Source organism: Camelus dromedarius, chromosome 12 (genome assembly GCF_036321535.1).
Source record: "Camelus dromedarius isolate mCamDro1 chromosome 12, mCamDro1.pat, whole genome shotgun sequence".
NCBI lineage: Eukaryota > Metazoa > Chordata > Mammalia > Artiodactyla > Camelidae > Camelus > Camelus dromedarius.
This window is the reverse complement of record NC_087447.1, coordinates 65,434,282-65,458,666: the sequence shown is the minus strand read 5'-3', so window position 1 is coordinate 65,458,666 and position 24,385 is coordinate 65,434,282. Positions and strand designations below refer to the sequence as shown.

Sequence of the window (24,385 nt, the reverse complement as noted above, 5' to 3'; positions counted from 1 at the left end):
CTGTGACATAGAAGATTCCTACCTCATGCTGCTTCAAGTCTAATGGGAGAGACAATTAATGAGTAAACAAACATAATATGATTTAAGCTAGGGATTAATTCTTGAAAAAAATATAAATAGGGTAAGGAGATCAAGAGTAATAAAGGAAAGTCAGTGTTAGATTGGTCAGAGGTCTCTCTAGAGGTAACTTTTGAATAGAAACCTGCACGAAGTGACGGGAGGAATTAATGCGTGGATCTAGCAGAGAGCACGGCAAGTAGACCCTTAGGAAAGAGTAAGTTTAATGTGTTCAAGGAACAGTTAGGGGATCTGTGTGACTCCCCCCTTTCCCTACTGCTCTGATGGAATGATTTTCTTTTTCAACTTCATAATTTTTAATTTTTTTAAATTTTAAATGTTTCTAACCAACCAAGTATCTTCCTAAAACTGTGGGAAGCACTCTTTAACTCTCCAATTACTTAAATCTTTCATAATGGCAGAGTGATTGTTCTTACTGTTGTTGTCCTGTCCCTGAACAGATGGCACCAGGCAAAAGTCATACGCACAAGATATGTTGACGTCTCTTCACTATTTGGATGATCGCTTTGTTCAGCCTCGTCTAGAGAGCTTAGTTTCTAGAAGTCGTTGGAAAGAGCAATATAAGGTATACAATTTTATTTGTTTTGGGATCTCTGGTGAGGGAGGGGGAGCCCTCTCAGGATTTCAATATCCAGTCAGACTGAATAACCTTCTAAATTATTGGCATTTTTCTTTGTTAAATAATCAGCTTGTTTCTCACCTCTTCCAAAGGCTGTTACTGTTTTAACTATTCACACTTGTTGTATCTGTCCTGTAAGAGTTATGTCTGTAGTGCAATCATTAAGTATTTCTAAATGATGATAACTTTAGAGCATCTCTAGGGTTTAGCCCATCTGTTAAAATGAGGGGATTGTCTCACAGGATGTTAACTATTTCAGGAAAGGGAGTTCCATTGTTAAAGAAGGTTGAGAAACAGTAGGTGTAACTTAACTAGAGGACTTTTCAAGGAGCATTAATATGTGAATTAATACTGTAAATCTTCAAAGGGGCAAGTTAGAATGTAATATTTTCCAAATTTGTGTTTTACTCTGAGGCTCCTTTCCATGAAATATCGATTACCACCTGCTGGGATACTGGTTTCTGTAACACAATTGGGTAAACACTGGCCTGTGTAGGCCTTGACATCCTTCTCCACCTGAAGATTTTGTAATTCTACCAATTTGGGGGAAGCATCTTTTTAATTTATAAGATTTATTTGATTCCATGTTATCCCCTGGGTTTCTACTTCATCTAAGAGCAGGAGCTGTACTATATGATTTCCAGGCTTTTTTTTTTTCCCTCCGTACTTCTAACATTCTATCTTCTAATGACTAGCAAGAGGAAGGATGGCAAGATAGTAGACATTCAAGTTCCTTACAGTCCTCCTAGCACTTAAATCACCCAGTAGCGTGGATTGTAACCCGGCTAATGTGCTCACTGTATGCATTTTGAATATCGTGGTAAACTTGTGCATGCTACTGATTAGAACAGTGGATCTAGCCCAGACCTAGAGCATAAGCAAAAATAGCCCCAGCACAAGTAATTTCACAACTTAATAAAACTTATTCATGAATGCTACATATTTTCTGTTTGTTTGCTCTTTGCTAACTCAGCTATTAGACTGGCCATATCAATACTGGCCATCTAGCAATCCTAGTTCAAACTTGTTTATTTTCATAGTACTTTAGTAAGTAACCATAGGAGAATGAAATTATTTCTGGAATGTTTGGTGGAAAATATATAATGGAGGCTGAACGTGATTTTGTTTTTCTCAATGTTTTACTAACCTAAATGAATTCATCTTTTTATTATATTATCCTGGATTTTTTTTTTCTGCTCCTTTCCTATTTTAACTAATTATTACATCTAGAGATGAGAGGAGGGACGAGAAGTAAATTAAAACCTGTGAAGAGCACTGCTAATTAGTGACACAGAAATTTGAGGGATATGAAATTAATTTTTTCCTAATCTGGTTTCTTTTCATTTAATAGTCTAAATTATAAATTTTTCTTTTGCATTTAAATATATCTTGTCAAACATCTACTATGCACTCAGTGCTAAGGTGCGTGTGTTTTGCTCCTACATGTTGTCCCATTATTGTAATTCCTAATCTTGGTTTTAATTTGGTTGGGCTCTTTTTATGTTTTACTCATTGTTGCTTTTCTTATCCTTTAAAACTTCATTACATTTTTAAATTATTTTCAGGAGCGGGTAGAAAATTATTCTAATGTGAGTATTCATCTGAAGAATCCTGAGAACTGTTCCTGCCAGGCTTGTGGACTGCATCGCCACTGTAAATATTCAGTGCATCTGTCAGGAAAGTTGTATAACACCAGGACTATGGAAACAGATGACTTCATGTCACATGATAAGCAGGTACTCCCCCCCCCTTTTTAGTTTTCAGCGTTTAGAATTGTTCACTAAATAAGCCTGCACAAATAACCGTGTTATTTTCACAGACGGACGAAGCACTAGGAGAAGAGAAAAGAGTACAAGGGAAGAGTGTCCAGGTTTTGAATGTGAAAACCTGTATTACCCAGCAGATTCAGTCAGATAGAGAAGTCAGCAAGTATTGTCTAAGTACACATCATCCAAACTGCTGGGGCAGCAGAGGGGATAGGATGAGGATGGAAAAGGAGACAACTGGGGCAGGGGAAGCAGAAGTCCCTTTTGAGTCCAAAGGCAAATTTGACCCCAAAGGAAATTTTAGGGAAGATAATCTACCAAACTGACAATCTGCAAACAATTAAAGATGCCTCGTCCACCCCAATGTGAGAATTGAAGGAAACCTGTGCTTCAACCTAGACCATATAGGAAGGGTGTCGTGTCAGAGCCTAGAGCAATCACCATATACTTAAGGTGCTGTTAATTTTGAGTGAAGAGACAAAACAGAGGAAAATATTGGAAATATTTGAAGAAAAATATTTGATAAACAAGAACAGAGCAGTACAATGTGAAGAGAGAAAAAGTGCAGATGCACTTTTTTAATTTTTAATCTTTATTTTAATCTTTATTTTTTATTTTTTAATCTTTATAAAAGTATTGCATTTATAAATGCAAAAATAGAAATATTGAGAGCTTCCTCTGGTGAGTCTTTACCCATAAAGGGGGTATGAGTTTGGGGGGCTAGTTAGAGAAGCGAAGTTGCATCTAAATATTGCCAGTCTATTATTAAGATAGAAATACACTGTTTATCTGAATTCCACTAGGTTGGGTAGTTGAAGTTCCTCAGTTCTCCTGGGCAACAACTGAGCAGATCCCATTGAACAATCTGGGTTGCAAGAATCACATAGAAAATTCTTATGGGGATAATGAATTCAGAATTAGTCTTCGATGTTTTATTTGGCAAGTTACTATGAATACACATTTCTTTTCCCAACATAGTCATATGCAAACTTCCCCACTGTTTACAAACTGACCTATGATTTTTTAAATAAGATACCTAGAATCCTAATAAAAGTGACTTACTACTTTAAGGATCATGTGCTGTTGTGTAGATCAGGAATATTGCCGTACATCTATTCTTTTTGCTGTCCACAGCTAATCCCGGAGAGGGAAGTGAGCTGGGAAACCATTTCTGGAATTCTGACATTCCTGTGAAGGAATAAAGATTCTGTATAAAATAATTAATTCAAATATCCAAAAAATTAAGAGAGAGTTCATAAATAAAAGCAAAGAACATGAATACACCAGTTGCACAATGGCAGAACATAAAAGTTAACAAATATATTGACAAATGACTATTCTGCATTTAATGGCATACAGTTAATACCTTAAGATGCCAGCTGAGAGCTCTTAAAGTAGCGCAGCATTTTTAAGTCAAATGATAGAATGCAGTTCCATCAAGGTTGCCTTGAAACTAGCAGTTTCATGGACAGTAAGATTCTTCCTAGAGAAAGAAAGGATGTGACGTATCTTTTTAGAATCCTGGATTGCTATTGTATAAATTCTGTATAGCCAGAGTTACAATGCTATCCATGTTCAGTGCCTGTTCATTTGTCCTAGGCAAAGCAGTTAAATGAAAACAAATGACATAATCATGAAGTTCATTGAAGCATTGTTATAACACAAAAATTGGAAATAATTCAAAAAAATTAGAGTAGTGATCTAATTAGCTATATGTACCACCATTTGTGACAGAATATGATAGAACCACTGAAATAATATGTATGAATCGCATGAAATCACGCTAGGTGAAAGTGAAATCAGAGGGATATGTACCGTCCACGCGTCTGTGTAAGTGTGTGTGTGTATGTATAGCTGCACACGAACATTCAGCTCGCTATTGTGTTTATTAAGATAGTGTGGTTGAAATTCTTTAATATTAATATTTAATATTTTTCAGTAATTTTTTCCTTAAAGGGAAGAATCACTTACTAAAATCTATTTTATATCGTACTGAACCACAATGTCAGTGCATGTATGGAAAGGAAAGGAAAGGGGGAAGGGAAAGGACAAAGAAAAGGAAGAGAGAAAACAACAAACCTGTTTTTAATCCAAGGCGTTAAAGAGATCGCGACCACCCCACATCCACCCTCAGGTTATTTTGAAAATTAATTCTCCATTTTGTGTTGCTGCTCGTAGTTATGTAAAATTGAGATTCCTTGGGGGTTAACTAGGTTTCTCTTTTAAGGTGAAAATAATACTTTAAAAGAACGACTGTAGTGAACTTTTTAATGATGGAACTTTTGTCCTTCCTTACCTAAGATAAGCTTCTTTAAAAGATGCTTTAATGGAAAGTGGAATTAGTGGGAGAGAGTACTTGAACCACAGGGGTTTGAACTGCCCAGGTCCACTTATATTCAGATTTCTTTAAATAATTATATAGTTGGCTCTTCACATTGTGGGGGAGGGCAGTTACCTCATCTGCGGATTCAGCCAACCCAGGCAGCTGTCCCTCGGTAACCACGGGGTATTGGTTCCAGGACCCACTGCAGACACCAAAATCCACAGATGCTCAAGTCCCACAGGTGGCCCTCCGTGATTCCCCATCTGCCGATACGGATGACTGACTGTATATTTACTGAAAAAAAATCCACATCTAAAGTGGACCAGCGCAGTTCAAACTTGTGTTGTTCAAGGGTTAACTGTGTTTACATCTTCACTTGGTAGAATCCTTGGAGAGGATTCCATAGATATGGAGGCCGGACTAGGACTTGAACATCTGCAGATTTTGGTATCAGGGAGGGTCCGAGGACCAATCCCCAGGAATACTGAGAGATGACTGTAAGTTTAGTTACAGCCGTCTTGGGTAGGGTACTGAGATGAGAGGCCTTGGACCACCAGGTTGTGATGAAGTCTGAGGGCATAGATGAGAAGAAAGTCACATGGAGCAAAGAGATGTGAAATCTGAGAGGCAGTTAGGAGGGCTGACAGCAGTCAGTTTTTCAGGTTTGCCCAGAGTCTGTCCAGACTCTTCAAGATGCTTAAGATCCAATAGGAACAGGCAGTAATTTTGAGGCAAGTGGCTGTGTGTAATGTGTCCATGCAAGAAACAGACCAAGAGGAAACAGAAACCTTTGACTCAGCCTATTGCACTAAATGTTTCTAGAGACCGAGGGACAGAAAATCCAATTGCTTCCCATCCTTCCTCTTTACTTGAGAATCGTTTTACTTTTTTCTCTATACTTCATTTTCCTTAAGGAGCTGGCTGCTCCTCCGTATATAAATGAGGGCCTAGAGGAATACCTCAAAACGCTAACCTACAGTTAGCTGGATGTTGCCAATGTGCATAATGCATGTTGTGTTATATTTCATTGCCTTAGTTTGCTAACCAGGGCTAATTTAATTTTCACAAGCTGTATCTAATAAATTACAAATCAGATTACTTCTATTGCTTTGCAATTCACCATCTTCTGCTCTAGGAGAATTTGGTGAGAGTTTTTAGCTTGGTTTCCAATTATATCTTTGGATATGTAGGATCACATAATATAGTTCACACTGATATTTGAGATGACTCAGTTACTCTCAGGTTTATCAGTTCATAGAACTGTGCTAACCCTGCATAGTGGGTTAGTAATCATTTCTATATCACTTTGCTTATCTGCTTTGAGATAATCATCAAAGAACTTATCATTTCTCTCTCTCTCTCGGGCAATTTTTTTAATACTGTCTATCTTGTTAGAATAGTGTCCAGAAATGCAATTAATTAATTGAAAGTACTCTCTGAATACATTTCTGGACATTTAAGGACACTGTTGTAACAGCATAGATTAATTTCACTTATTTTAGTACTTCACATAAATGGAATCCTACAGTGTCTGCTGTGCTGTGTGATACGCACTGTATGTACTTCATACGGTAGAGTGAGCTATGACAATACACCAGAATGGGTAGGGGGAGAGGAGAGGTCCACTTGCAGTATTACAGCTACTATACACATTTCCTGTTTTCTCTGAAGCCTTACTAACAGGTTTAGGCTCTTCCATATAAAATGTAATCACATATTCAGGAGAAAAATAGTGTGAGAATATTCTAAAGGTAGTTTTGGGTTTATTGACCTACATAAGTATAAGTAGATGCCAAGAGGGTAGGAATTAGAACTGGAAAGAAGTACATTATCATGATTATTATTTTCAATGGATATTTTTGTTTCATCCAGGAAAAAAAATAGGGATTTTTAAACACCTCTCCTTCCCTCTTTTCCCAGCTTAAGAATTCTATACAGATAAATTCCTCTTGTTTTGTGGAAATGTAGAATGCAGTGTGATAGAAATAAAAAAAATGATATGATTGTCCTACTGTATTTTATCCAAAACAGCCATGGGAGACTTAATCTGTTCTGATGGCAGAAAAGGAGACACACAGGGTGCCCCTACTGTCCACTGCAACTGTGTGGTGTTTTTTTACTCAAAGTGGGCGGTTTTGGCAGGTGAACTGTAATTGATATGACTGGTTTGATGATAATGTTGCAGCGAGAAAGATACTTAAAGCAAGCAAGGTACAGTAATACCTGACTATGTCGGATGATCTGGAAAAAACAGAAAGGTTTTCGCAGAGCATGAACAGAAATCTGAGCATGCTTTTCTTCAGCTTTTAGAGATTTTAAGAAAGATTGTTAAGAAATCCCAAATACCATCTTCACAACACGGTGCATCAAACCTGACTGTTGCTGATCATCATATTTAACTTTTGTTTTTGCCAATGTATTCTCGTGTTGTTTATTGAACTCATCTCCTGTGTGATCCCTTACAGTGTGGCTTCAGAAAAACAGTGCAGTTTTTTTCCAGATAGAATACAAGTTACATTGGTCATTAGTGTGACTGTATCACTTGTACTGAATTCATGAGAGCATAACCCATTCTGCATGTAGACACAGAGACAAATATGTAAGTTAGCAAGAAGTTCATCTGTGTCCTCAGGTTACTCCGTGAGAATAAGACTGATCATGTTATAATGTTCGGAGCCCTTTCTGATGCATTTTCTACAATGAGTGAAATAATGTAGGTACATTTGTATATAATTTGGTCAATACAGTGACACTGCTTTCCTGATTTAGCTATAGGTGTGTATATAACAAAGTATACATTCAAAACATTCTGGAAGAGAACAGTTGATTACACAAGAAGAGTATTCTTAATCATAGACTCCTAGAAGTCCATATAAACATAAAAATCAAACTTTCTGTAATTTTCTAACAATAAAATATTAATGTGTTATAATCACATCAGACTCATTAAGGAAACAAATATGGTTAAACACAAGTATTTTTTTTACTTTGCAGAATATTTTTGGAAAAGAGTATTTAATTAAAAACTACCAGTATTTCGTGTTGGTATGAGAATTTGTTTCAGTTTACCTGTTGCTTGTAAGCTAGAAAATGATCATAACCCAGGCGTTTTTACCTCAGGACCCTGTGTATACACACGATAGCTTGCATGTTTCTCTTGATTTTGGGTGTGCCCATCCTTTTGCCTTGCAAGCCATTTTTCTCCTCCTTCCCAAACTTGGTTAACTGTTTTCTAAAGACTTTGTTCCAGCATCACCTAATTGAAGACCCTCCTCCTTTTAAGATTGGGTTAATTGTCCCTTCTCTGTACCTTGATTGCATCTCGTGCATAGCATTTGGCACATTGTTTTGTAATCATTTGCTTTTCTCCCAGGACTGTAAATTCCCTGAATACAGGTGGTACATCTTTTACTTATATATTTCCAGTGCTTAGCCCAATACTTGAAACATAGCAGGTGCTCAGTTTTTGTTAAGTTGAGATGTGTAAATAAGAGAAGATAAAGGACTCATCATATAAATTTTTTTAAAGTAATGAATTTTTTAGATTCTACTTTTAAAAAAACCAGAAAGGCTGTACACTCATTACTATATATTCACTTCATATATCAGATGATGTTTGTTTCTTGGTTTAGGTGTTTACTGTGGGCAGAATTTGTGCTGATCGTACCAGAATTTATCATAAACTGAAACATTTTAAATTCAAGCTGTACCAGGAATGTTGCTCCATTGCAAAGACAGAAGAAGTGGAGGATGAACAAGTTAAAGAAACAGTGGAAAGAATTTTCAATCAGTCAAAGGAAAGTGGCTGGATTGAGGAGGTAAGGTGAATATGGGAGAGCCATTTCATTCAGTAGATTCTGGAGCCTGATTTTGATCAGCAAAAGGATACAAATGATTAGAGTAGAAAACAGTGCAATTTAAGAGAGAACCTCTCCTTCTCTCCCTGTCTTTGTATTTTCTCTTCTTCCACCCATTCCTTTCATGCTTATCATTGTCCTGCCCCGAGTAGGTGCCCTGATGGTCTAAGCATTCACTCTGCTCTTGGGATAAATTTTAATCAGCAAGAATACTGTCCTTTAATGAAGGACCTTTGTCCTTTCACTTTTATATGTGTGGTTTTCCTGACATATATATTGTCCCCTTATTTTCTTTGACAAAGTACAGGACTCACCTCTGCTTGTCTGCTTCCTATCTTTAGAACAGTTCTTGTGACCTGAGAGTGAAGAAGCACCTGGTGCCAATCTGAGGAAAGGATCTCGGCTGCCAGTCTAATACCACCCACATCCTCTTCTTGAGGACATGGGACTGGGCAGCAAGCACTGTAACTGAAGATCAAGGGGAATGCAGAGGTTTCAGGCCACGGCACTGATTTTGATTCCCCCATATCCTGTTGATCACTAAATTTGATGTCAGGGATAAAGTGGGGGTTTTGAAGAGTGCACTGGATTCCCGAAGATCTGCTGGCAGCTCAGAAGCTCTGGTCTGCTCACAGAGCTTTTAGAATTGTTATGGTACATGGGAAGAATATTAATATGACTGCAAGCTTCTAAAACAAGTCTAGTTACGTGAATGTATAAGAGAGAACAGACACTAGATTTTCAGGCAACTCAGATCAACAGTATATTTAATCTTAAAAAAAAAAAAAAAGCCTGACTTGAGATCTATTGCCTGGGTTATTCATATCATAGGAAATTTGTAAAAGAGGAAAATAAAAACAGAAGAGAGCTCAGAGAGTAAACTTAGGGGTGAAGGGAAAGAAAACGAGAACAAGGAAACAGGAACTTCTTAGGACCTCATGTGCTCCCCAGAGGTCCCCTGGTGGGACAGGGACACCAAGACGGGGTTCCCCTTTGACAGTTATCCTCCCACCACAAACCACCACCCAGGGATTGCCTTGCCTGCCCCCCACATCTTGACCCTTAAGTCGTCTTGCCCTCATTCTACTCTCTTCAGCTTTTTACCTTTTGCTTTGCTTCTACTTCTCTCACTCCCAGTCCTTCCTCCCTTTCCTTCCTCTGTGCTTTTTCATTTGCCTTGGGGAAGAGCCATCACTTACCCAGTACGTCCCGTCTTCATTTTCCTCGATGACATGACATTCTTAAGTGCTTTTATTGATGCATTTAAGTGTTGCCAACCCTCCAGTGGAGTTGAAAGACCTACCGGGACACCACATTAAAAAAAAATTATGTACTAGGTGTAGCAAAATCACTGTGCTTGTACTGCGAATATTATATAACAATATTATATACGGGAGAAGAACATTAAACTTCCTTCAGAAAAAAGTAAAAGCCTTTCCAAATTAAGTACCCTAGAGAAGGCTTAACAAGGTTTGTGACAATAGAAGGGACCTGGAATAAGAAAAATACTCTTAAGAAAGCTGAGTGTCATGTTATGCTTAAAGAATAACACTTAGCATTGGGCATTGAGGTATTTCAGGATGGTGCACGTTTAGGGCAATAAGCACATTTTTTTGTCACATAAAATACCAAAGAGCTTCATTGTCTTTTTGAGATCCCTCCTACTTTAAAAATATTTGTCTGTAGACATTCTCAAAAGATTTCCTAGAAACTACAGAAGTTTATAGCCAGTATAAATCCATAGGCAGCTTTTTGTGCTGTGATTAAATTTTAGAATCTCTCAAGTGCTCCGACGCTCCCAGCATCACTCTGCCCACCCGTCGGGGTGTGTGTCTCTGAGCCACACGCTGCGTTGTTCCTGTGACGCGAGCCTTCCTCTTGGCCGCAGTTACTCTGGCCCTTTCCAAGGGCTGGGCTCAGTGCTGCTTGAGTGGCCATATCCTTGGCTCTTTCTGTTCTCCCAGTTATTATGTGAACCCCTTCCTTCACCTTGCACAGGCTGTTTGTCCCTGTCTCTCCTCATCGGGCTTGTGTTTCACACCTTGCTTTTTCCCTTACCTGCCTCCCCTTCCTCCAAGCCTTTTCCCTCCATTATCTCAGGGTACCTCAGCATTTCTTCCCAAAGACCTGCCAACTAGACTGACTTCATTCTTCTTCTTCCTCTCAACAGCTGAACAAGGAGATCTGTTTTTAAACTAAGGGTAGGAGCAATTCAAGTGTAAGAAAAGAACAAATGATAAGAAAATTATAATAAAACCAACATATATAATAAATGTAATAGGAATATATGTCACATGCTAAATTAGAGCTGAAGAACACACTACCGTATGCCACTGGCAAAATTCTAACAAATGCTTTTTCTTTAAGAAGACAGTGCATGCGATGATGGGGTTTCCAGGGCAGTTGCAGACAGGATTTTGGGGGATGGGGTGGGTGTCAATAGAAGCAAGTTTCAGTTTTACAGTTGTATTTAAAGTAAATTTTAAATGTATTACACAAAAATTGTTATATAAATAAGAATTTTAAATTATAGTTGCATATCCTGCCCCTTCCTAAAACGCTCCTCACTTGTTCTCTTTCCCCTGCTTCAAACATTTTTTTCCCATTTTCCTTTTGTTCCACCCCTTAAACTGTTATTTTTCAAAACATGGTCCTAAACGACCTATGTCAGAATCACCTAGATGCTTGTGAAAAATGAACAATCCCTGGCCTCACTGCAGACCTTTTGAATGAGAACCCTTGGGGGTGTTAAATCACCCGATGTTTAACAAATTGAGTGATTCTGAAGCAAATTGAAGATTGAGGACCACTGCTTAGAAGTACCTGTTGTGCTAGATTTGGTCCTGAGCCTCTCTCATCTCCCCCCTTTGGCAAACCCATCCTTTCTTCAGGTCTAACTGCTGCTTCTCAGTAGAAGACTCCAAACTCTTGTATGATCTGACCTGTTTCCTCACACTCCATTCCTACATCTCAGCTGTTTTCATCACTAGGTCCAGCTGGCAGGCTAAGGGGTTGACATAATATCCAAACTCTACACATTTTTAGTGAAGAAGAATGACTGAAGCAGAAACTTTAGGTGGAGAGGATGGGCAGGTATTACTGCCTGCCTTCTCTCTGAGTTTCGCTTTACCTTTAGTTTAGTTTTTCTTTTTATACGCTAAGGCCACACCCACTCCCACCCTTTCAAACTCAGAAATGGCTTATAATGGTTAAAAACACAGATTTAAATATTTTCTGGTGGTAGAATTTGGTGGCAAGTTACTTTATTTCTCTAAGCCTAAGTTTTCTCTTTGGTAAAACAGGAACTAACACAATAGTAATAATTAGGGTTTTGACTGAGGAGATTAAATTACTAACACATTTTAAGCATTTTGTATAGGGCCTAGCAATTAGAAAGTGGCCAGTTCACATCAGCTGCTGTTAGTAATAAAAACAAAGAGGCGTCTTCCTTCCTTTTCTTTGTGTAGCGGGGATAGATTGTAATTTTCCATAAGAAATTCAATAAATAAGAAAAAAAAAGAATATAAAGAAAGGTAACATAAAAAGCACAAAAGCGGTCAAACTTTTAAGGTATAGGTTTCTAAGGCTGGGATACTTTACTCACATCGTAGAAGCTGGAGCACTTTGCCCGCAGAACCCTTGAGTCGTCCACAGGTTATCTCCCCTCCTGTTCCCTTCTTCATTCTTTCCAGACAAGGTGGTCTAGTCAGAGGTCTTTGGTGGAAGGAAAGGTTTCATGGCCCCTTTCTAGAAAGAAAACACACTCTTCACATACCCTTCCCTAAGTCCCTGTCGCCATAGAAGTCAGAGCTGTCAGGACCATCTCTCATCCCACTGGGAGTAGAAGCAGAGCTCAGAAGCCAGTCCCTCTCCTCACCTGAAGGAAGCACCTCGCACTCTGTCAGCCTTGAAATCTCCAAATCATCCTGCCTCCTCTCTTCTCCTGTCCTGCTCTGCTCTGTCCTCGCCATCTTCATTGCTGTCACTCAAATTCAGGCCCTCATGACCTAAATTATTATGGTAAACTCATAACTAGTCACCATACCAGTCTGGAATGGATGTTTACCTCTTTTTTTTTTTTTTAATACCCCTCAGATCATGTCCCTCTCCTGCCTTAAGACCTTTGGCGGCTTCCCATTGCCTGTCACATTATTGCTGAACCCTGGAACCTAGCTTTTCATGCTTTTAATTCTCTGACCACAGCGTCTTTGGCTCAGTCTTCTCTCTCTGCTCCCCTAGAGAGCCTCAGATCGCAGTCAAACCCCATACTTCCCTGTCTTGTTGTTGTTGTGCGGGCCTTCATCTCCTAGAGAAAACTCTCCACCAAATCTTTGCCTGCAAACCTTTGTCCCCAGGACAGCTTAAAGGCCACTCTCCCTGGCCACCTCAGCTAACGATAACCTCTCCTCTGAATCCTCATGACAGTGTCTATACTTCCTTTTGGCACTTGTAACTGGTTGTCACTGCTGAACTCTGTCCTCCGTAGGGGCAGGGAAAGCAATTATTTTTGGTACCTAGACAGTCATTAGTAGAATATTTGAGATGTGCTGTGTGTTCAACAAATTTTTGTTGAATAAATTATTGAAGTTGTTATACTTCTACTATCAATATAATAGAAAAATTACAATTTATAAGAAAGTTATGAAGTTAATGTTCATTTTTGATCTCTTTCCAATGCTTTATCTGAATTAGAAATGCTTATTTGAAGTTTTGAGTCCCTGTTTATGATAAAAAGAATTTTGTTCACAATTTCCATGAGATAAACTTGTTCCTATTTGTGTCAGTAGATTGAAAAGGCCTAGTTTATCTTCATCGCTTTGAGTAAAATAACTAGCTTTTTTATTGTATACACAGAAATATGGTCAACTTCAAGAATATCTCAATTTTGCGGATTACTTTCAAGATGAGAAGTTTGACTGAATTGTAACACATTTCCTTCAGAGAAGATTTTATAAATTCCTGTAAATGTGAAGATCATGAGTCTTATTTCTCTGTATCATGTGACATATTTGTATATTTTATGTATATCTTCATGGCAAAATATCTTGTGTGTAACATATGTTCATCGGAATTTCCATGAGACGGCACTCTACCGTTTAATAAAGCTTTTATCTGCTGTACATAGGAAACATAAGCTTAATAATTTTTAATTAAGTGTATTTTAAAGTTATATAACAATGCCTTTATAACAGATGACTATCAAGTGAATAAGCTGTTTATGTCCTGTCAGTTTAGTAGAAAAACACTGTATTTAAATGTATTTAGACTAACATCTCTGTGTATTTACTGCTGCATCCCTGCCCAGAGCTGTTTATTACCCTTTTGCAGTGTTAAACGATCTTCACGAATATATTTTTTACTACTATCATTATCTAAATCAGTGGGCCATGGAAGAAACCTCAGTGTTTCATACAGTTCAGTTCCCTTGCCTCAGAATCAAACTGTTAGTTTACCCATTCGAAGTAGAGGAGTGTTTTTTGTTTTTTGTTTTTTTTTCTTTTCTGAAGTTCCCCTTACAAATAGATTTCAGGTCTGCAGAGTCTTCCAACCCTCACATTCAGGAATAATTTCATGACATGTATTTTCATGCTTCATAATGTTCTTTCTTTTTTCTATCCAATTTTGTCTGTGTTAATAATTAAGATGTATTTTATTTATTTTTATCCAGAACTTTTCCCATAGAAGTATTTGTTAGGATTAGAAGATCTCAAAGAGACAAATTCAGCCAAAAATAGTTTAAAAGCGTATTTTGGCATCTGCATTGCTTTGCACCTCTAAATTTTCCCGTAACATAATAAAAGTAAAATGGCTTTGGAGTGATCCAATGGACCTTGTCTATTCTGTATCTTTAATTCTTAAAAATGGTGTTCTAGTGGTATCTATTTTCCGGTGGAATTTTAGGTACTTGTTTCTTACTTCAAGTTTTGGTTGAACCTGGCATCCCCTATTATGGGGTTCACGGCATGGACTTCAGTATGTATGTAGTGTCTACATTAAAAACTACATTTTATTAAGTCCTTACCTAGAGAATGCTGAATATTTTTTGCAATTCATTTTCCATAATTACGCCATGATGATTGTAAACAGAACAGGTAGGAGAAGCTTACAAAGTTGTGAGCACACTGGTGCTGTTTCCTGTGAGGAGTGCACACCTTTTTTTTTTTTTTTTTTAAGTGTGAAATAGAAATTTCAGTCACATATCTGTATTATTATTATTTCATGGGCATATGGAAATCATCCTTAACCCTATGAAGCCACGATTGAAAGCTGAGGCTGAAGTGATGGTATGTGACACTACAGACGAGCTTGAGACAGCTGAAGAGTGAGAATTCCAGCTGGAGAGTTTCAAAAATTAATTTGTTCTTTTCACAGCATGCATTTAATTTGTAAAAATGAAGGTACTCATGATTTTAGGGACCTACAATGGCAGCTGACCCAGTTCCTAGGTCAGGTATCTTGCTGGTTTGAAGCATCTTTCCTGTTAGAACAGCATTCTGACCGTTGATCAGGAGATGCTAATCGCGAGTTCTGCTGATGTCTGAGGTCACTGCAACCGAACAAGCATCTTCAGTGGGTGTTTGGAGAGCACAAGAGGCTTTTATGTACATGATAACACCGAAAGAGTGGCAAAGAGACAGGCTCTTGGGAAATGAGAATTTGCATGGATCACGGGGCCAAAAGCAAGAAGTCTAGAAGAAAATAGAAATGTTGAAAAAGCAGAATTAACTTTCACAGGTATTATGACATACTGTATTATTTTATCATCATCAATATTGATGTTATATAATGCAAAAAATGGTTTGTAAACTTATAAATCTCACATGTCTACGCACTTTTTAGATGGCATTTATTACTGGAGTGTTAAATGCTTTGTGTTAGCTGTGAATAGTAGGGATGATGAGGAAGACAAATAGACAAATAAAAAGGAATAAATGCTTGAAAAAATCATAGGGGTATGCAGAAGCTTTAGGGTTATAAGAGTGCACAGTTCCATAAAAAGGGAAAGACAAGGAAAAAAGAAATGTTTATTTTATTGGTAGCTGGATGTAATTGACCATATTTTCTCACTTGTCTGCTCTCATATTCAGATGAGTAGTTCTATTCACTACTCATTTCTTGGAGGCATTATGGGACTTGCTTAGACGCCAGCATGTTGATTGAGGTGTAATTGCAGCCCTTGAGCTATTTTGGGGATAGTCTGGCTTCCCTGTAACTCTTTTCACACTTGATACTGAGGCAGCAAACCCAGTGGTTAAGAGAGCATAGCTTTGAAATCAGCCTTGAGTTCAAGTCCTGATCTGTTACTTCCTAGTTATATGAACCGGAACAAATAGTTTAATTTCCATGAGCCTCAGTTTCCTCATTTATAAATGAGATTAATAATACCTATCCTTCAGGATTATTTGTGGATTAAGGGAAATACATGTGAAGTGCTGTTCCTGAAAAAGTGACTGTGAGTAAATAGTAACTGATGTGAGTAGAAATGAGGATGTGGATGATAATGACGTCAGCTTGAAATTAAATGGCTGTAAAGGGTGAATGTGTACAAAAGACACTGTAGAGGCGTGTCCTACACAACTAGAATATAGTATGACAATGTATTAAATTCTTGCTTGACAAGTTTTTAAGGTGTGTCCCTATCTAGCATAGGTATCTGACTTTATGTCATTTGGGAACAGCAGATTTTGACTAAGGACTTTGTTATTAATCAAAACGAATGCTACTACAGGACTATTAGAGTGAACAGTAAGTTTTAAATTTAAATATTAATTTTTTCTCTTTTATCAAGTATGACTGCTGAATATAAAGCACCAATATAAGATAATGCTTAATGAATAAACTTAAAAAATCCCATTTATATTTGAACATTTTATAATGATCAAAACTCCACATTTAAATAACACCTAACTAGAGAGTTCTCCATTCAAAGTTGTGTACATAAAAAAGATAAATTTCTGCCTTTCTTTATGAGCGGTGAGGAACTTAGCCTTGGAAGGGACTGATAGAAGTGTGTTCTAATGAAAAGTAAAACAGTTATATTCCATTAGAGTGCACTTGGTCCCCAACTTCAAACTGACATTCCAGGATTTGTGAAAATAAAATGGACCGATGTAGGCCAGCCTATCGAGAATTAAATTATAGATTAAGCCAGTCTTAAAATGTTTGCATTGATTTTACCCATTCACTTCTGTCCACAGCTCAGTTTGAAGCAGGATGGTGTTACTGAAATGCCAGAGTTGGTTTAAATTAACAAAGCCCCATAGCTTGAGAACTGAAATCCAAGTGACTTCCACGTTAGGATACACAGAATACTTATGGTCTTGATGTTACCGAGTCTAAGCTCGTTCTGCCCACCGCACAACAGGCCAATAAATTGGGAGACGAGGTATTGGGGCAAGGAATAGCGACTTTATTCAGCTCAGAAGATGGCAGAGTAATGTCTTAGAGAATCATCTTCCCCAAGTCAGAATTAAGGCTCCTTTTATACTAAAAAAGGGAGAGGGTGTTGTTGGTTGTTGCAAACTTCTTGCTGTAGGAATTCTTTGATCTTGCAGCTGTTCCCGTGGATCAGGTCATGGTGCCCCTGTAAAACCTGTAACAAGACAAACATTATTTTCTATCCTGCAACTTGTTGTCTTTATATAAGTGCGGAAGTGTTGATATCCTTAGAGGTCGGAGCCTGGAGAATAGGCTCTCCTGTATATTTCAGGCTAAAGGTAACATTTTTTAAAAAAGGTACAGAGCTAGCAAGACTAAGCCTAGGAAACAGGGCACAGGGTTAAAGCCAAAGGAACAGATCTAATACGGAGTCAGATGTGTTCTGTTACACTGACTATACCAGTATTGTGCTCACTTTAATTGATTCTCCGTAATTGATAATAATAAGCAGACTCCAGTATACATCTTGAGATCTTAAAGGTAGAGGTTATCTGAAGATGAGGGGACAACCATCTGTGTCAGATCTATTTGATTTGTGTTATTAAACTTCTCGGCTACTACATAATCATTTTCCTCATTATACATGTAAACCAGACAGCTGTGCAGACCTCAGATCTTGCATTTAGCTTGTCATACGCAGCCTTGCCTTTTCAAAGACATTTTTTTTTCTTTCCTAGAACTGATATTGGCAATATCATCTTAGCAAAATACTGTATTTATTCCTACTGCTTTGCTTGTGATCATCCAGATTGACTTAGCCAGAGACATACAAAACAGGCGGGCAGGTAGAGACACCTGCTGTCCCTTTAGCAGCTAATGATGTGATTGCCTCTTCTCTCCCCCCTCCCCCCGCCCTCAGCACGCACACACCCTACGTCTCCCTGTGACACTAATGAGCATCTCCCAGTGCTCACCCAGCTCTCACTAGGGTGCTCAGGGGTGTCTTTGACAACTGATTGAAAAATGAAAACGACATCCTCAGGGGGGCGTAACGGAGGTCTGGGAGGGAAAATACATTCCCTGGCCGGGAATTTCTGAAACATTTCGAGCCGGTGAAGTAGTCGGGTAGAGGCTGGGGAATTTCCCCAGCCTTCCCCGCGGAGCCAAGTAGGAGGCCGAGCTGCGCGCGCCGCCGAGACGCGCAGGCTTTGGGATTCACCTCTTCAGCCGCTGGGAGGCCCTCTGCGTTCCCCTTTCCCCGGCGCCGGCTGCGGCCGCTCGCCCGTGCAGTGGCACCCGCCTTCCACCAGGGAGCCTCGGGCGAGCTCTCCCCCCGCCCCCCGGCCCCCCCCACCCCCTCTGCAGCTCGCTGGCTCTCTCTTTCTCCCTCTGTCTCACTCTCTCTCTTTCTCTCCCTCTCCTATCGGAGCACAATGAAAGCCTGTGTAGCGCCGTGACTCCGGGCAGGGGAGCCAGTGTCAGCAAAGCGGCGAACAACAGACGGGAAAGAGAAAGGAAAAGACAAGCTACTTTCTTTTCCATCTCTAACGCGGAGCCATCCAAGAGATAGAACCACATTGCTTATTGCGAGTCCAGACCCTCAGATCCACTGGCCGGGGATGGAATGTACAAAAGTGGACAGAAAAGTGGCTGGACATGACTCGGTGCAATTTGCTGGAAGTTTGTAAGTTTGACCATCGTTTGTAAATTACTCTCGGAAGAGTTTGTCTCTCTTGATACTGTGTTAGAATAGAGCCGGGGGTGAGGAATAGAAACGTAAGCGGGAAAGAAAAAGAAAAATGTGTTGAAGGCTCTCTCTCAGTGGCTAGTGACTTCAGACTGCTTGCATTTAAAGCTGGGAAACCTTACAGGGAATGAGGCTTTTACCGGTGATTGGATTAGCTGAAGAAAAAAGCATGGTCCAAAAGTCCAGTTACTGACATTAACAATTGAAAAGCTGTCTCCCTCTTTGGAGAGAAGACATCCTACAGCACCCCCCCCCCCCCAGGAGAAAACACCGGAGCAAAGGGAAAGGGAGGAAAAATTAAAAACCAAAAGACAGTCTCTCTGGATTTTTGTACGTTTTGAACATTGACTTCAAAAAAGCTTCTGAAACAGCACTTTTTTTTTTTTTTAAACCTGAGGAAAAGTAAAGGCTGGGGGTTCCATCGAGCATGGTGGAAATGTGTTTCTTTGCAGAAACATCCCCATAAAGAATCTTCAGAAACAACTACGTAAGGGGGAATCCAGCTCTCCATTACCCTCTCTCTCAATTCCTGTTGCTGTCTGTTTCTCTCTCTCCCTTGACAATCCCTGAATTCTTGCTCTAACCCACAGATCGTGTGTTTACGAAGTACCTAGTGGCTCTTGTCGGCTTGCTGGGGGAAAAAAAACCCCACTAACTCTGTCCAACTTCTCCAGAGCTGTCAAATGCAATTAGACTAAGTTGATTGGGGTTTGTTTCCAACTTATCCTCTGCAATTGGTTTCTGTTCTTTCTCCGCACCCTCTTTTTCACTAACTCCCTTCCCCCATACCTTCTCCACGACTCCCCCCTCAATCTCTGAAGACCTCTGTTCATGTGGCCCTGAACACTGAGCGCACATTGTCAAAAGCAGACTTGCCTGCAGTAACCAGCAATAGCCTCCTTCCACTTCACCATCCCGGAGGCAGCAATCATTGTGTCCAGTAAGATGGGGGACACAGCGCCCCCGCAGGCCCCCACCGGAGGGTTAGGGGGGGCCCCTGGGGCGGGGCTCCTTGGAGGGGGCTCTGTCACCCCGAGAGTGCACAGTGCCATCGTGGAGCGCCTTCGGGCTCGAATCGCCGTTTGCCGCCAGCACCACCTGAGCTGTGAAGGACGCTATGAACGTGGTAGGGCTGAGAGCTCAGATAGGGAAAGAGAGAGCACCTTGCAGCTCCTGAGCCTTGTACAGCATGGCCAGGGGGCGAGGAAGGCCGGCAAACACTCCAAGGCCACTGCCACCGCGGCCACCACGACGACAGCCCCTCCACCACCACCTGCCGCACCTCCCACAGCCTCCCAAGCGGCCACGCAAGCAGCCCCGCCGCCCCCGCCAGACTACCACCATCACCACCAGCAGCACCTGCTGGACAGCAGCAATAATGGTGGCAGCAGTGGGATCAGTGGGATCGAAGGGGAGCAGCAGCCACCGGCTTCGACCCCCGGGGACCAGAGGAACTCAGCCCTGATCGCGGTAAGGCACCTGGTTTTCTCTTGATTCTGGCTGTGGTCATGTGGCCTTTAGTGAGGGTGGAGCTTTCCTCGGCCTGATGTAGGGTGGACGGCAGTGAAAAGGGCCAAGATGCCACCTGATGACCTCAGAGGCCATTAGGTGTGTCATTTGTGCAGTGTTCTGCTCTTTCTTGTCAAGTTCTGCGGGTGCTCATTCATGAGTTTTCCTTGCCTTGAAGAATATTCCTTAAGTGGTCAGAAACTTGCGTTTTCCAGAGGCTCCCTGGGGCCCACAGCTTGTAGAAGGGTTGGCTACAAGCGGCAAGATCTGAGCCCCTGAGGAAGGCCTTGTCTCAGGGAGCCTCCTGCGTTGGCTGGCCAGCACTGACTAGGCCCAGCAAGCTGTGCTGAGCCTGAAAGCACTGAGCAGTCCAGCTGCCCTTTATCCAGGCTTTTTCCTTCTTGTCCCATTTCCTCTCCCCTCTTTGAAGTGGCCCCTTGTCCTTGGGTGAAGAGAATGTAAATGGTAATCTAACAGATGAAGTTCCCTGAGGGTCCCCTCACTCAAAAACCAAATTTGGGGGAACTACCCCAAAGCCTGGTGAGGGCATGTTTTTAAGAGGCCCTGATTTCCTCTAGACGCCCCCAGTGCCCCCACCCAGCTGCTTTTCTCAGGCGCTATGATCAGGCAGTGCTGACTTACAACATGCATTAAAGTGGGCAGGCGCAAGGGGGCTATTTCCATGCTGTCATCCTAGAAAGTACCTTGTCTTCAGCCACTCCTGGTGACAGGACCTCAGACCTGAAAGTTGTGATTAAGTTTCTGGCTGGAAGTTCTTCCTCAGAGGCATGGACACACCCCATCCCAGAGGGAGCAGCCCTCGAATCATTGGTTCCTGGGGCCAGTCCTGGTCAGGTGACTGCCTGCCGTGCACTGGCTTCTCCCCCCCACAACCCCCGCCAAGCTGCTGGGCTGTGGCCGTGGCCTCTGGGTAGAAGGTGGAGCCCTGCCCTGCAGCCCTGGAAGTTTCCTCCAATTTCTGAGTTCTGCGGGGCTTCGGAAGTCCCGTGTCTGCTGACAGCGCCGCTCCAGTTTGCCCAAGCAAGCCCTGATGAAAGTCAGCCACAGGAAACGGCCAGGCAAGCCTAAACGGCCTCCAGAAGCCTCCGAGGGAGCTGGAGAAGGAGCCGTAGGGAGAGGCCGTCCTCCAGCCAGGCCCACATGGATGCCGCTTGGCGGCTCCTCCTTATCCCTGGCCTGGGTCTGTGGTGGTGAAGGCTCCAGAAACTCCGGGGGCTAGACTGATCCTCCTCTGTCCCACCACACACACATTTGGCTTGGGACGCCTAGAACTGCAACTTCCTGGCGCCAACTCCAGATGAAAAATAACTAACAGTTAAACTGCCCAGTGTTTGCTGTTTTATGCTTGGATACAGTTAGCCTGTGGGGTTCTATCAGCGCTTCAAGGCCTGATTTCCTTTCCCTCCCACCTGCTGTATCCCCACCTCTCCCTGGAACTCCCTAGGACAGCAAGGGGAGTTTGTTTCCTGAAACAGAGATGCTGAGGTGAAGGGGGGAGGGGCTGGAAAAGAATCACTCGAATGGAGAGAAGAATGAGGTTTGTATGTGCGTGTGTGTCACTGGCATCTGCAGCCAAAAGTGTCTAAATGCCTTGATTGTCCCCAGTCAATTTATAATCTGTCTGCAAGTCTCCCAATAATACGGCTTTGTGTGCTCCGCCGTCTCCTGGTAAGTGTTTCTGGGGATGATACAGGGAACCAGGCGCCCAGCCCTTCTCAGAGGAGAAGACTGATCTCTGTCCTGGGTGCCAAGAGCAGACATAGCCATCACATCCCAGCCTCTGCCAGGAAGGTGTCTGTTTATGGCCTCGTTCTTGTGGTTTTTGCCTTTCTCGAATTTGGAAGGAAGACGAGGCTGCCTCCTCTTCTTGGGGGTTTTGGGATGTGAAATGAAACCGACTGCAGTGGTTATTGTAACTTTACGGTGGCTGTATCCACGCTGGGAGGGAGGGCGAGCGCGGCGCCTGGCCTTTCCCGACTGGAGACTCACAGCTGCAGAAGCCAGAGGTGGCTACAAGACCACTCCTGGTCTAGGAGGGGTCTGTTTTCTCTCTCTGAGTTACCAGTCATCTCCTGAAACCTCCCTTTAGAGGAGCTGCCTCCCTGAGTGCAGTGATGATGAGCGATGCAGTGAGAGTTGGGAGGACAATGTGCAAGTTATTGCTAATGGTGGCTTTCCATTGCGAACGTGTGCCGTGGCCAGGGTTGACCCAACACCCCTATTCCAGTTATTGGAAATTCCCTTCTCCATTTTAGTTTCTAAATTTGGCGCTTTGTTACTCAGCATGGTACTCAGAGATGGTGATGCAAGTACTGTATTGACCTGATAACATTGTGTCCGAAGGGAGGCCTGGGCATTCAGGAGTGGTGATTCACTGAGCCCGTTAGATTTGCAGGTCTCACTTTGCTCGGGCTCCCCTTATTTTCAGAAACACCATTCACTGAAGGGGGCCTCTGCACAGAAGGAGTGTCAGAATTCTTTTGGAATAATGTGTCCGTAACCAGATTTATTTCTGTCCAGGTGTGTTGAAGGTATCCCTTTAATAGTTAATTCGTATTCCATAAGTGGCCATAAATGTCCTTTGGAGAAAGGGAGAGACTATTGATCACCTAAAATAGCATATGCCCTGACTGTGTCCTCGGATGGAAACTGTGTCCTGCATACCTGCTAGTACCGTGCCTTGTGTATCGTCAGAAATATCTGAATGAGGTGAGAGGAGAACTTCTGTTCTGTGGGAGAGTGTTGACTTTGAGAGGTGCTGTACTGCAAGAAATTTATCATGTCTGAGATTTCCAATAGCCAAAGTTGCGTGAACAATGCAAGAATAACCTCTAAGCCAGTTCTAATTCTGTCCACTTTGAGAGCCTAATTCTGCAGCCCTTAGTCAGCCAGTTTCTTCATTTAGCTCAAGTCCAAGTTCAGGGGAAGCCCCATTACTGCAGAGACTGTAGGAACAGGGCCTTTCAGAGGGCTTTAAGCAGATCTGCATTTCCAACCACTTGGAGCAGGCTTTAGGCACTAAATCATTTTCTGGTGAAGTATGTTTGAATCTTTGAATGAACTGTGAAACTGAATAATTGCTGGTCCATGGACCAGAAAGGTTTAGAGCTTCCATGGTGCATTATTAATCTTTCCCTTTTGCCTGAGACAAGCTCTTTTTCTGTTGCTTCGACTGTGTTGCTAGGATGGATAGATAAGTGGTTCCAAGTCATCTTTGGCTTCAGAGATTATCTTTTCTCTAATGTAGTGTGGAGGGAAAGAAGCAGATCAGACGAAGAGTCTGCATCCCCGGGTCCGTGCCTGCTTGATCACGAACCAGCTGGGGTGACCTGGGACAAGTTACTTAGCAGTCGTCCGTAAAAACAGAATAATAATGCTGCCCTGGCTTGTTGAGAAAGCAAATGAATGTGTTTCTGAATAGGCTTTAGAAAAAAAAAAATTAAGCACCGCAGAAATGCAAGGCATTATTACTAGTATTACTAATAATAAACTGCTAAACAATGAATCCTCATACCGGTTTTGCCAGGGATTAAAAGTGTACTTAAGCTTTCAGTTGTCTGTTTTAAATGGTGAAATAGCTTTTATTGTAAATAGAGGGATTGGTATTTCAAATGCAGTGCTGTCAAGATAAGACTGAGCTATCCGTGTACTTCAGTGTTCCTGAAGGTCCCAGGAAATCCTCGTTAAAATGTGCCGCGGTGTAAAAGTGTTTAGGGCCTTTTACAGGCTCCTGCGTGGACCGGAGCAGTTTTGAAAGGTGTCTCCGCTGGAGTGTGTCAGCAGTATTAGAAAAGCAGTTTGCACACATGGCATGGGAAAGTTCAATATTTTGTCAACAATAGTCTAAAATGTTAATTGTTAGCTTAAGAAAGTCAAACAAGTTAAATCATTGCCAGAGTTCCCTGGTTATTTTTAACTGATAATAATCAAGTTTCCAATTGACAATTTAAAATTTGAGGGCTGTGGGGCGGGTAGTTGCAGGGTGGCAAGAACAGAAATGATTCGTTGGCCAGATCTGGGTGTCTGTAGCTGTCTGTGTGATGAGCATCTTCCGTGGGACCGGGATAGGAGTGTTTGCATTATTTA

At 41.4% G+C, this 24,385-nt stretch overlaps 2 protein-coding genes and 1 long non-coding RNA gene across 9 annotated transcripts in view; 2 read left to right on the top strand and 1 right to left on the bottom strand.

Moving 5' to 3' along the window:
• CCDC82 (coiled-coil domain containing 82) overlaps positions 1–14,609 on the top strand; it is a 31,215-nt gene extending 16,606 nt beyond the window's left edge. For 2 of the 4 annotated variants that reach the window (XM_064492837.1, XM_064492838.1), the window contains 4 exons: positions 519–643; positions 2,263–2,433; positions 8,419–8,604; positions 13,498–14,608. In XM_064492837.1, coding sequence (XP_064348907.1) covers positions 519–643; positions 2,263–2,433; positions 8,419–8,604; positions 13,498–13,563 — 548 coding nt within the window. In that variant the 3' untranslated portion in view covers positions 13,564–14,608. Of the gene's footprint in view, positions 1–518; positions 644–2,262; positions 2,434–8,418; positions 8,605–13,497 lie in introns of all 4 variants that reach the window. The other 2 variants (XM_064492839.1, XM_031460616.2) reach the window with 2 other exon arrangements.
• Positions 14,610–17,030: 2,421 nt separating this feature from the next.
• LOC135322695 (uncharacterized) lies at positions 17,031–21,133 on the bottom strand. 3 transcript variants are annotated; one of them, XR_010383486.1, is made up of 4 exons: positions 20,983–21,133; positions 20,129–20,463; positions 19,646–19,872; positions 17,031–17,236 (listed from the first exon to the last, which is right to left on the bottom strand). It is a non-coding gene; the product is annotated as an uncharacterized LOC135322695 (long non-coding RNA). The 3 variants fall into 3 exon arrangements; XR_010383484.1 differs by having other exon boundaries at positions 19,646–20,463; XR_010383485.1 differs by having other exon boundaries at positions 19,646–20,449.
• MAML2 (mastermind like transcriptional coactivator 2) overlaps positions 19,715–24,385 on the top strand; it is a 341,641-nt gene continuing 336,970 nt past the window's right edge. For both annotated transcript variants that reach the window (XM_031460615.2, XM_064492836.1), the window contains exon 1: positions 19,715–20,239. In XM_031460615.2, coding sequence (XP_031316475.2) covers positions 19,715–20,239 — 525 coding nt within the window. The remainder of the gene's footprint in view (positions 20,240–24,385) is intronic.